Here is a 13,658-nt window from a genome sequence, read left to right as displayed (position 1 = left end):
ACAGCTGTGGCAGCGCTTGAGTACTATCACCTCCTACAAAGTGAAAGCAAGCAACATAGGTGACAACAGGGCCTCGTTCCCAGATGAGCTCAAGGCCTTCTATGCTAGCTTTGACCGTCAGAAAATGGAGGAACCTTCAGGAACACCCACAACCCCCTGATAATCCTGTGGTGAAACCATGGAAAGCATCCAGCCCAGACGGGGGAACCAGGCCGAGTACTAAAGACCTAGGCTGATCAACCGGCTTGAGGGTTCACTGAAAGCTTTAACCCCCCTCATCGGCAGTCTGAGAGAGCCGCCTGCTTCAAGTAGGCCTTAATGATATCGGTGCCTAAGAAGAATATGGTAACCTGTCTCAATAACTTTCGTTCAGTGACACTTATATCCACAGTGATGAAGAGTTTTGATAGGTTGATGATGAAACATATCAATTCCTGCCTCAGAAATGACTTGGATCCACTCCAATTTGCCCTCCGTCACAGCAGGTCAAAAGCAGACGCCATTTAGTTGGCTCTTCACTCAATCCTGCAACATCTGGAAGATGCTTACATAGGATGCTCTTCATTGACGACAGCTTGGCATTCAATACTATCATCCCCTCAAAACTAATCAATAAGTCCTTGGCTTCAATACCTCCTTGTGCAACTTTATCTTTGATTTCCTCACTTGCAGACCCCAGTCAGTTTGGATTGGCAAAAACAACCTGTATCGGCACAGATGTACTACAAGGCTACACACTTTATACTTGCTCTACAAACTTTATACTTATAACTCTGAGGATAAGCACAGCCCCAATCCATATTTAAGTCTGCTGATGACACTACTGTTGTTGTCTGAATCAAAGGTGATGACAAGTCAGCATGCAGGAGGAGATTGAAGAACTGTCTGAGTGATGCCACAACAACAACCTCTCGCTCAATGTCAGCGAGACAAAGGACCTGTTTATTGACTTCAGGAGGAGGAAACTGGAGGTCCTTGAGCCAGTCCTCGTAGGCGGATCTGAGGTGGAGAGAGTCAGCAACTTTGAATTCTTCAGTGTTATCATTTCAGAGGATCTGCCATGGGCACAGTACATATGGGCAATTATGAGGAAAGCACAGCAGTGCCTCTACTTTCTTAGAAGTTTGAGAAGATTTGGTATGTCATCTAAAAGTCAGACGAACTTCTACAGATGTGTGGTGGAGAGTACATTGACTGGTTGCATCATGACCTGATATAGAAACACAAATGCCCCTGAATGGAAAAGCCTACAAAAAGTAGTGGATACAGCCCAGTCCCATCACGGATAAAGCCCTCCTCATCATTGAGCATATCTGCACAGAGTGTTGTCACAGGAAAGCAGAATCCATCACCAAAGACCCTCACTATCCAGGCCAGACTCTTGCTGCTGCCATCTGGAAGAAGGTACAGGACCCACACCACCAGGTTCAAGAACAGCTATTACCCCTCCGCCATCAGGCCCTTGAACCAGAGGGGATGACTTCACTCAGTTTCACTTTCAAAGACTCTTCATCTCATGTTCTCCATATTTATTGCTTATTTATTTATCATTATTATTATGATTATTACTTCTTTTTGTACTTGTACAGTTTGCTGTCATTTGCACATTGGTTGTTTGTCCGTTCTGTTGGGTGTGGTCTTTCATTGATTCTATTGTGTGCTTTGTATTTACTATGAACACCTGAAAGAAGATGAATCTCAGGGTTGTATATGGTGACATATATGTACTTTGTTGATAAATTTACTTTGAACTTTGAAGTCTCAAGTATTAGAGGTAGGATTTTGACTGCCTCCAAGCTTTTGTTCTGTCAATGTATGGACTGAAGAAATACAATGTATAGATTATAGGCATACAAACTGAATTAAATTGACTGGAGGAGATCTCATGTGGTAGCCGAGATAGATTATCCACTTGGATCGTAGTTGAACATGATCTTCAGTTGTTGAAGTTGCACTCATTCAGGTAAATGGAGAGTCCTCTATTACACTCCTAACCTATGCCTGTTGGAAAGGGATGGCAGGATGTGAGTTATTCGCTGAAGTTGAGGATGGACTTGATCTTGGGTCTACCTACTTCCAATAGATGTTTAGTCGGCCACTGCTGTTTTTTATTATTATTAGATATGGTAGGGCAGCAGATCTTTGAACTAATTTGTTTGTTGTGAGATTACCTGGCTTTGTTACTTGCTGCTTTTGCTATTCAGCATGATCTATCCTGGGACCAGTACTTTGATGCAATCATGAAAAAAGGCATACCAGTGATTATACTTCATTAGGAGTTTGTTGTCCCACCGAAGAGACTTGTAGATTTCTCCAGATGTACAGTGGAGAGTATTCTGACTGGTTGCATCACCATCTAGACTGGAGTCCCCAGTGCAAGAGGCGGCAGAGAGCTGTAGACTCAGCCACCTCCTTCACGAGACAGCCCTCCAGTTTCAAAGGTTAAGGACATCTTCAAAAGGTGGTACCTCAAGAAGGCAGCATTCATCAGTAAAGACACTTACAATCTGGGATATGCTCCTTCTCATTATGACTGTCAGTGAGGAGGTACAGGAGCACTGAAGACCCAGACTCAAAGTTCACAAACAGCTTCTTGTCCTCTGTCATCATCAGATTTCTGAACACTACCTCATGATTCCTCTTTTTATGTCTGGCACCGTATTGGCTCAAAACAATAAATTTCACAACAAGTGCCAGTGATCATAAACCTGATTGTGAATTGACTGCTGTGCTGCACCCTCACTGGGTTGGTAGCTCATTTTCCGTATGCTGGGTGCTGCTCCTTATCACCCCCTGAACTGATTATAATCTGGAGTAAAGTATGTTCCCAGCTCTGAGGTTGCAAATTGCAATGAATTATATTTCTGTTGCTACTGATGATTCACAGAACACAGTCTTGAGCTGCCAGACCTGTCCTACTTCTCCCCCCGTTCAGCACAACGTCAGTGCCACACAGCATGATGCATGTTCTTGTCATGAAGATGGGACTTTGTCTCCAGGGGGACGGCGTTTCCTACTAATGATATCATGAGCAGATTGATAAGATGGGGTCGCCAATTTATTTCTCATGTTGCTCACCACCTGCTGAAATTGTCCTTCGGAACCTGGACTGATTAGTCAGTATTGGTACCAACAACCCACTCCTCATGTCCACCCCACAGAAAACAGTCAGTGCCTTTGGTACTTGTTCCAAACAAGTAGGTGTTAATCAGATAGTTTTCTCGTCTGTGTTTAACCTAGGCAGGATTGTGTCAAAACAACGTTTCTTTTTCTGAAAGAATAGCTACAAAGAAGAAATTTACTGCAATTTGGCGAAAGAGAAGCAGAATGGGAATACTTGTGTCATTCAATCAAAGTGCCAGCACTGGCAAAATGGATTGTCTCCTCCTACTCTGTATGAACTAATGTTTTTATTAATATTATCTTTAGAGAGTAGCATTGGGTGCTACCTTACCTGACCAATGGGATGTCATCTAATGTACAACAGTTTTTAGGTTCACCTTGGTCGAATTTCTCATCACATGAGTCATTGTAGGTCCTATAGGGTGAATCAAAATATATTAATAAGAAAATCATTTCTATTTCACCACCACACGGAAAGAAAATACTTTTTTTTTCACCTTCTCAGGCATCCAATGCTTGTCATCTACCCCCCCCCCCACCTCCACCTTGATCCATCTATAGTCATAGTCATACTTTATTAATCCCGGGGGAAATTGGTTTTCGTTACAGTTGCTCCATAAATAATAAATAGTAATAGAACCATAAATAGTTAAATAGTAATATGTAAATTATGCCAGTAAATTATGAAATAAGTCCAGGGCCAGCCTATTGGCTCAGGATGTCTGACCCTCCAAGGGAGGAGTTGTAAAGTTTGATGGCCACAGGCAGGAATGACTTCCTATGACGCTCAGTGCTGCATCTCGGTGGAATGAGTCTCTGGCTGAATGTACTCCTGTGCCCACCCAGTACATTATGTAGTGGATGGGAGACATTGACCAAGATGGCATGCAACTTTTTTCAGACACCACCGTCAGAGAGTCCAGTTCCATCCCCACAACATCACTGGCCTTACGAATGAGTTTGTTGATTCTGTTGGTGTCTGCCACCCTCAGCCTGCTGCCCCTGTCTCATCTACCACCTCACTTCTATACACTGAGCTAATCACTTTCAGTGTGTAAAGGTATGTGAGAGGATACAGGTGGGTAGGTGATAAGTGGAACAAGATGAGGAAGGGGGAGGGAATGACAGACATTGGAGTCAGTTGGGGTTGATAGGATAGAGGTTAGTGCAATGGTTTACAGCTACAGCTGTAAGATCGGGTTCAGTTCCTGCCGCTGGCCATAAGTTCTCCCTGTGACTGCGTAGTTTTCCTCCCAAGCTCCAGTTTCCTCCCACATTCCAAAGATGCACGAGTTAGGGTTGATAAGTTATGGGCATGTTACGTTGGTACCAGAACTGCGGTGACACTTGCGGGCTCCTGACGCAAGTAACGCATTTCACCGTATATTTTGACGTTTCAATGCACAAGTTACAAATAAAAGAATAAGTCTAATAAAGATAATCTCTTTAGATTGGCTGAATAGCCAAAATCTTAAAGTGAGACGGGGACGATTTAAAGGGGACCTGAGGACCAACTTTTTCAAATAGTGAGTGGTGAGTATATGGAATGAGTTGTAGAGGTGGGTAAGATTATGGGATATGCAAGACACCTGGAAAATTTCATAGGTAGGAAAGACTTAGAAGGATATAGGCCAATACAGGCAAATAGGACTCGATCAATTAGGCAACTTGGTCGGTACAGAGTTGCGCCAAAGTACCTGCTTCTGTGGTATATAACTCTCTGACTCTAAAACTAATACTCTGCTCTCATAAAAGCAAAATTTTAAGATTCTAGATCAAGTATTGACACAAAAGTTAAACCAGGAAGCATTTTAACTTCAGTTATATTTTCATTCATCTTCATTCCAGATGTCTTCCTTTAAGAGCTATTATCAGCCATGACAGAATGCCAGAGCAGACTCGATGGGCTGAATGGCTGAATTCTGCTCCTACGTCGTGGTTTTATGGTTTAAGAGAAATAATGTGGCAATGAAAAAGATGAACATTTTACAGAATCTTAAATAGTTCAGAATGCATGCATACTAATTTTAGGAAATCTTGGCTTTTTTCCTAATTTGAATAATAAGGAACACAAATATGTCAATATTAATTAAATTCTAATTGATACCCTATCTCATATAGATCACTTCTCCATAGAGAACACCTGAATCATGGTCTTAAAGGACAGGCTGAATACTGAGGCCCTCCACTGGTCGGAGGTTGGGTCCTAGCTGATACACAATCCAGGACAGTACAATATGGAGAGAAAATATTGCCCAAGCAGCTGATGAATCCAGAGGAATGGCAGAGACCAATACAGCTTGGCACAGGTGGCATCTGTTGCCATTCAGTGTTGAACTTAACATAGAACTGTATGAAGAACTCCAGCTCTGGGGTTTTTCCTCGGTGTTTAACCCCGAAGCCTTCCCCATGAATGGGTATAGTCACAAGGCAGCGGAGGTTTGAGTTCAGAGTTTTCCTTCTCCACAGCCAACCACAGCTGATGAGCCCTATCTGCCTGAAGTGGCTGATTTTAAGGCACCGGTAACCCACCCTTGCCCCTTCTCCTGTCAGTAGAAACAGTTCCACCAGGCTTAGTAGCTAAGCCACACATAAAGGCCAGGAGCTGGACTTGTATTTCTTATACCCCTAAGTACCTCATTTGTTCCTACCTTCATATACCTGCTATGCACCTCCTTCTTTTTCTTAACCAGGGCCTCAAGATCTTTTGAAAACCAAAGCTCCCTAAAACTGATATCCTTGCCTTTTATTCTGAAAGGAACATACAAACTGTACTCTCAAAATTTCACTTTTGAAGGCTTCCCACTTACCAAGTACAACTTTGCCAGAAAACAGCTTGTCCCAATCCACACTTGCCTGATCGTTTCTGATACCATCAAAGTTGGTCTTTCTCCAATTTAAAATCCCAACCCAAATACCAGACCTATCCTTTTCCATAATTACCTTGAAACTAAAGGCATTATGATCACTACATGCAAAGTGTGATCTGACAGTCTGGTTCCCATCCGCCTGCAGCTCTAGTTGAACCCTCCTCTACCTCCCCCCCACCCCGCCCAGCCCCCGTGCAGCACCAACAAACCTTCCCACTAGGATATTAGTCCTCGTCCGCTTCAGGTGCAAACTGTCCCTTCTGTACAGGTCTCACCTTCTCTGAAAGAGAGCCCAATGATCCAAAAATCTGAAGACTTTCCTCCTGCACCATCTCCTTAGCCACATAAACTGCAGAATCTTCCTATTTCTGGCCTCACTAGCACGTAGCATGGGTAGCAATCCTGAGATCGCAACCCTAGAGGTCCTGTCCTTTAACTTAGCACCTAACTCCCTGAGCTCACCTTACGGGACCTCATCACCCCTCCTACCCAAGTCATTGGTACGACCGGCTACTCACCCGCCCATTTAAAAATGCTGTGGACTTGATCCTCTGACCCTGGCACCCGGGAGGCAACATACAATCTGGGAATCTCTTTCTCATCCACAGACCTTCCTTTCTGTTCCCCGAACCAACGAATCCCCTGACACTACAGCTTGCCTTTTCTTCCCCCCACCCTTCCCTTCTGAGCCACAGAGCTAGACTCAGTGCAAGAGACCTGACTGCTGTGGCTGTTCTCTGCTAGGGCATCCCCCACCCCCATCCCCATCAAAGCAGTATCCAAAGTACATCTATTGTTGAGGGGATTGGCTACAGAGCACCCTGCATTGACTGCCTATCCCCTTTTCCCCTCTTGACGGACGCCCAGTTACCTGTGTCCTGCACCTTGAGTGTAACTATCTCCTTGTATGTCCTGTCCATCAACCCCTTAACTCCTGAATGATCCAGATTCGTCCATTTTCAGCTCCAACTTCTTACTGTTAGAAGCTGCAGCTGAATGCATTTCTTGTAGGTATGGTCATCAGGGGTTCTCTGGAGGTCTCCCTGCCTTCCCACATCCCACAAGAGGAGTATTCCACTATCCTGCCTGGCATCCCCACAGCTCTAAATGTGCAAAAGAAGACAGAAAGAATAAATAATGAAAAATATTCTACCTACAGCCGACACCTCTCCTTGCTGAAGCCTTGATGAGCCAAAGCCTCAATTCCCACTCTTAACACTTGCCCACTCACATAATGGCCGCTCCACGTGAGTCTAACTTCTTTTTATCAGACCTTGCCAAGTGCCTAATTGTGTACAATTCAAAGTCTCCTCAGGAACTATGGCACAATGTGCCAACTGCCCCTGTTCACTTCTTCAAAACTGTCTCTGATTCTACACAATCCAATGTCTCCTCAGAAATTACGGCGCAAATGCGCCGACTGACGCAGCTTATTTCTGTTAAACTCAATCTCCCTCTATGTAATCCAGTGTCTCCTCAGGAACTGCAGCACGCAAAATAAGCTAACTGCTCCAGCTAGCTTCTTTTAAGCTCTTTCTCCCTCTACATAGTCCAATGGCTCCTCAGTAACTATGGCACGCAAAATGAGCTGACTTCCCCCACTCACTTCTTTTAAGCTCCTTCTCCATCTACACAGTCTAATGTCTCCATGGGAACTTTGGTGCGCAAACTATGCTGAATGCCCGCGCTCACTTATCGCTTAGTGATTTTTGGGAAGACTATGGCATGAACATGCCCTGCAGCAGAACTCTAAAATCCTCTGTACTGAACTATGTCATAGCACAAGAGTATGAGGAGAATAGAGGAAAATAATCATAACAACATAAAAGAAAGATGCAGGAGTTTGGCCTTTTTGCGCTTGCTGCTCCAGTCAATGAGACCATGGCTAATCTTCTACCTTTCTGTTAAGCCCATAGCCTTTGATTTCTTTTAAGAAAGTTCTCACGGCTCTCTTGAAAAACTGCAGCATCCCTACTGACTACTGGAACTCTTTGGCATGTCCACTCAAGGTGTAGAAACATTAAGGTTGGTGCAGAGAACCTTGATTCCAGGCATTGGGGGCACATGGAAACCCAGAACAGAGACCGGGAGGGCCCCACTAGCTCACAAATTACTCACCGCCCACCCCCTCAAGCATTTCCTGCTTCACTGAAGCATCTGGATCCCACGCTGACCTTATCAGTCAACACAGAGTTCTCAGAACTAGGCTGGAAACATTCCATTCTGGATTTCGGGGAATGCCTAAAAAGATCTTAATCAGATACATATTGTATGATTGAATTTCGTTGTTTACAGGCTAAATACACATTCCCTGGAATTTACATCACGCATGTTGCGGCATACGAACCTCATGAAAACAGCACCAATATTTTTGTGCAATATAAATGCTTCACTTAATAGTCGCTTACATGCTGTATGAAAAGATTGAGTTTCCAGGGTACTCTCATAAAGTATAATTTACTTTCTTTCTTTTTCAATCTTTTTATTAATTTCATAAAATGAAAACATAACAAGACAAAAATACAAGTAGTAGGAGATACATTGTTACAGTTAAAATGAGTAATTGTAAAAACATATAGTATAAATTGACGAAACTCCCAAACGTGTAAAATAACAATGAGTAATACAAAGCAAAAAAAACTGAAGAAAAATCATGAAAAAGAAAAAAAAATAGAAAAGAAAACAAACCCCATCCCAAAAAAAACTAAACTAAACAGAATTAGTAAACTAAACTAAAAGACTTGGGCAATACTAACAACTTGAAAATGGGAAAAAAGAAAACCTTAGTGTCGACGACTCCATTCCGCTCAACCAACAGTACAGAGAAATAAAACAAGTTTGGAAATAGTCAAATTACATCAGATGAAAATGCTGAATGAATGGCCTCCAAGTTTTTTCAAATCTAATAGAAGGGTCATAAACCGCACTTCTAATTTTTTCCAAATTCAAACATACCATAGTTTGTGAAAACCAATGAAATACAGTAGGAGGGTTAATCTCTTTCCAATTCGGCAAAATGGATCTTCTAGTCATTAGAGTAAGAAATGCAATCATTCTACGTGCTGAAGAGGTTAAAAAATTTGAATCTATCATTGGTAATCCAAAAATAGCAGTAATTGGATGGGGTTGTAAGTCTATATTCAAAACTGTGGAAATAATGTCAAAAATATCTTTCCAATATTTTTCCAACAAAGGACATGACAAAAACATGTGAGTTAAAGAAGCTATCTCGCAATGACATCTATCACATATTGGATTAATATAATAATAACGAGATAGTTTATCTTTGAACATATGAGCCCTGTGCACAACTTTAAACTGTATCAACACATGTTTAGCACATATAGAGGATAAATTAACCAACTGAAGAATTTTTTCCCATTTTTCAATTGGTATAATAATCTTAACCTCTCTTTCCCAGTCAGCTTTAATTTTATTGGAAACATCAGGGCATAAATTCATAATTATATTATATATAATTGCTACAACATTTTTCTGTGAAAGATTTAAATCTAAAATTTTTTCCGAAGTGTCCATTGGATATGGGTGTGGAAAATTAGGAGAAACAGTAATTAAGAAGTTTCTAATCTGTAGATATCTAAAAAAGTGAGATCTGGGTAAGTTATATTTATTAGAAAGTTGATCAAAAGATATGAAACAATTACCCAGAAATAAATCACGAAAACGAATTATACCTTTGGTTTTCCAATCAGAGTAAGCTTGATCCATAGTGGAGGGTTGAAAAAGGAAATTAGATATAATAGGACTTGCTAAAATAAATTGATTAAACCCAAAAAATCTAAATTGAAACCATATACGTAAAGTATGCTTAACTATTGGATTATTCATTTGTTTATACAGTTTGCAAGTAGTAAAAGGAAGGGAAATTCCTAAAACCGAACCCAAGGAAAACCCTTGTAATGAATTACATTCAAGATTTATCCAATGTGGGTTTAAAGATACATCCAAATCTCGTAGCCAAAATTTTAAATATCAAATATTAATTGCCCAATAATAAAATCTAAGATTCGGGAGGGCAAGTCCCCCCTCCTTTTTAGGTTTCTGTAAATATCTTTTCCCTAACCTAGGATTTTTGTTCTGTCATATATATGAAGAAATTTTTGAGTCTACGTTATCGATAAAAGATTTTGGGATAAAAATTGGAACCGATTGAAATACATATAAAAATTTGGGCAAAATGATCATCTTAATAGCATTAATCCGATCAATCAAAGGCAAAGAGATTGGTGACCATTTAGTAAACAAAAGTTTAATCTGATCAATTAAGGGTAAGAAATTAGCTTTAAATAAATCTTTATACTTTTTCATAATTGTTATCACTAAATATATAAATGAATCAGTAACCAATTTAAATGGTAAACATCCATAAATAGGTACCTGCTTATTTAGGGGGAATAATTCACTCTTATTAAGATTCAATTTGTAACCAGAAAAACTACTAAATTGAGCCAACAAATCTAGAGTAGCAGGATTTGACTTCTCCGGATTGGAGATGTATAACAACAGATTGTCTACATATAGCGATAATTTATGTGTTTCGTTTCCGCTGGTAATACCAAAAATGTTGGGCGAGTCACGGATAGCAATTGCTAAAGGTTCAAGGGCGATATTGAAAAGTAAGGGACTAAGAGGACATCCTTGCCTAGTACCATGAAAAAGACGAAAAAAGGAGATCTATGATTATTAGTACAAACCGAGGCTACCAGGGAGTAGTATAACAATTTAATCCAAGATACAAATGTCAAACTAAAATTGAATTTCTCAAGGACATTAAACAAATAAGGCCATTCGACTCTGTCAAAGGCTTTCTCAGCATCTAATGAGATAATACATTCCGGGGTAATAAGTGAGGGGGTATAAGCAATATTCATTAACCTCCTAATATTAAAAGATGAATAACAATTTTTAATAAATCCAGTTTGATCCATAGATATAATTTGAGGTAATACCTTCTCTAACCTAGTTGCTAGAATTTTTGAAAAAATTTTTGAATCTACATTCAAAAGAGATATCGGTCTATATGATGCACAATCAGTAGGATCTTTATTCTTTTTAAGAATTAAAGAGATAAAGGCTTCATAAAATGATTGTGGTAATTTACCTAAACTGATAAAGTATAATTTAAACTGAAGCCCAAATGACAGAGGCCCCAGCACACTTAAGGTCATTGACACAGATTTTGCTGTTTGTTTCAATGTTTTGATGTATATGTGCAAATAAAGTTCATCTTTATAAATTGGGAGCAAGAAGGTGCAGATATTCTTCTGGGACTCTACAAGAAAACCTTGGGACTTCCTAACTCCAAGTATTTCCCAAACCTGATGTCAGAATCACATTTTGACACCGTATCCTCCAATCCCACCCTGCACCATCACTTCACAAATTGCCAGCGTCGTGCACATCCCGATTCCCATTCCCAACGGTTATCCAGTCAGAGCTATCTGCAAGATTCAAGGATGACACAGAACCTCACAGGGAAACAGAATTTGAAAGTGAAAATATATTCAGTCTTTCATATGGGAGCTTATTTCTTGCCCTTGTCCCTCCTATACAAATTGATCCAACCCCAAGATAAAATTTAGAAATAATCCAGTGGAAATATACTTTAGAAATAGTGATAATAGGTTAGTTGAAGATGAGTTTACAGTGTTCCATTCCATCATGGCTGATACATTATCGGTCTCAACCCCATTCTCCTGCCTTCTTCCCGTTACCTTTGATGCCTTCACTAATCAAGAATGCTTCAGCTTCTACATTAAATATACCCAATGACTTGACCGCCACAGCAGCCTATGGCAAACAATTCAACTGATCCACTACCCTCTTCATCTCTGTTCTAAATTGACATCTCTCTACTCAGAGGCTGTGCCCTCTGGTCCTAGACTCCCCTGCAGTAAGAAACATTCTCTCTACACCCACTCTATCTAAACCTTCAATATTTGTTAAGTTCAATGAGATCCTCCCTCATTCCTGTAAACTCCATTGAATATAGGCCCAAAGCCATCAAACGCACCTCATATGTTCACCATTTCATTCCCAAAATAATTCTTGTGAACTTCTTCTGAACTCTCTCCAATGCTGGAATATTTTTTATTAGAAAAGAAGCTCAAAACTGCTCACAATACTCCAAATGTGGTCTGACCAATGCCTTATTAAAGCCTTGGTATTACATCCTTGCTTTTATATTCTACTCTTGAAATATATGCTAACATTCCTTACCACAGACTCAACCTGCAAGTTAACCTTTAGGGAATCCTACACAAGGACTCCCAAGTCCCTTTGCACATCTGATTCTTGAGACCAGTGAACCAGAACTATGCAAGAAATCCAGGTACAACCTGCAGAGGGCTATTTTAAGAGTGAAAATTCAGTTCCGAATGACATTAGAGAGGGAATCGGATGTACGTCAACTCTAGCAGGTTTGCACGGCATTACTTCCTACAAAGCCACAAGTGGCTGTGATGCTTCACTCCCAGATGAGCAAGAAGCTCAATGTCTTTTACCCACACTTCAAAAGGGAGAATAAAACTACACCTGTGCAAATTGCTGCAACATCTGGTGGCCCTGTGATCTTGTCTCGAAGGCCGACATCTTTTAAGAAGGTGAACTCTCCCAAAACATCGGGCACTGATGATGTACTTGGTAAGGCATTGAAAACCTGTTCCAACCATCTACAGATCAGCAGTTTCAAGTTCCTGGGTGTCAACATCTCTGAAGGTCTATCCTGAGCCCAATATTTGGTGCAATTACAAAGAAGGCATGACAATGGCTATACTTCATTAGGAGTCCTGGGGAGACTTGGTACGTCATCAAAGACTCTCACAAGTTTCTGCAGATGTACTGAGGAGAGCATTCTAACTGGTTGCATCACCGTCTGCTATGCAGAAGCCACTGCACAGGATCAGAAAAAGCTGCAGAAGGTTGTGAACTCAGCAGCTTCATCATGGGCACTACCCTCCCCAGCATCGAAGACACCTCCAAAAGTCAATGCCTCAAAAAGGCGGCATCATTAAGGACATCCATCATCCAGAATATGCCCTCTTCTCATTGCTACCATCAAGGAGGAGGTACAGGAGGTACAAGAGCGTGTAGATACACACTCAGTGTTTCAGGGACAGCTTCTTCCACTCCACTATCAGATATTTGAATGGACAATGAACCCACTCCTACCAAAGTGTATGACTATACACATACCCGCACTATATTCCATCTGCCATTTCTTTAGCCATTCTCCCAATCTGTCCAAGTTCTTCTGCCAACTGCCTACTTCCTAAACTCTACCCGCCCCTCCACCTACCTTCATGTTATCCACAAACCTGGCCACAAAGTCATGAATTACATCGTCCAAATCATATAACATGAAAAGAAACAGTTCCAATATCGATCCCTGTGAAACACCACTAATCTTCAGCAGCCGACCAGAAAAGGCCCATTTATTCCCATTCTTTGTCTCCTGCCAGTCAGCCGATCTTCTTTCCATGCTAGTATCTTTCCCGTAATCCCATGGATTCTTATCTTGCTAAGCAGTCTCATGTATGATGTATTGTCAAAGGCCTTCTGAAAATTCAAATACAACATCCACTGACTTTCCTTTGTCTACCTTGCTTATTACTTCCTCAATGAAATTCAACAGATTTGTCAGGC

At 41.0% G+C, this 13,658-nt stretch overlaps 1 protein-coding gene across 2 annotated transcripts in view; it reads right to left on the bottom strand.

The window, feature by feature from the left end:
- The window catches only part of LOC140212057 (transmembrane protein 150A-like), a 78,555-nt gene that overhangs the window by 39,177 nt on the left and 25,720 nt on the right, over positions 1 to 13,658 (bottom strand). For both annotated transcript variants that reach the window (XM_072282522.1, XM_072282523.1), the window contains one exon: positions 3,455 to 3,538. In XM_072282522.1, coding sequence (XP_072138623.1) covers positions 3,455 to 3,538 — 84 coding nt within the window. The remainder of the gene's footprint in view (positions 1 to 3,454; positions 3,539 to 13,658) is intronic.

The sequence above is a fragment of the Mobula birostris genome, chromosome 18, assembly GCF_030028105.1.
Source record: "Mobula birostris isolate sMobBir1 chromosome 18, sMobBir1.hap1, whole genome shotgun sequence".
Taxonomy (NCBI): Eukaryota; Metazoa; Chordata; class Chondrichthyes; order Myliobatiformes; family Myliobatidae; genus Mobula; species Mobula birostris.
This window is presented reverse-complemented; position numbering and strand designations above follow the sequence as displayed.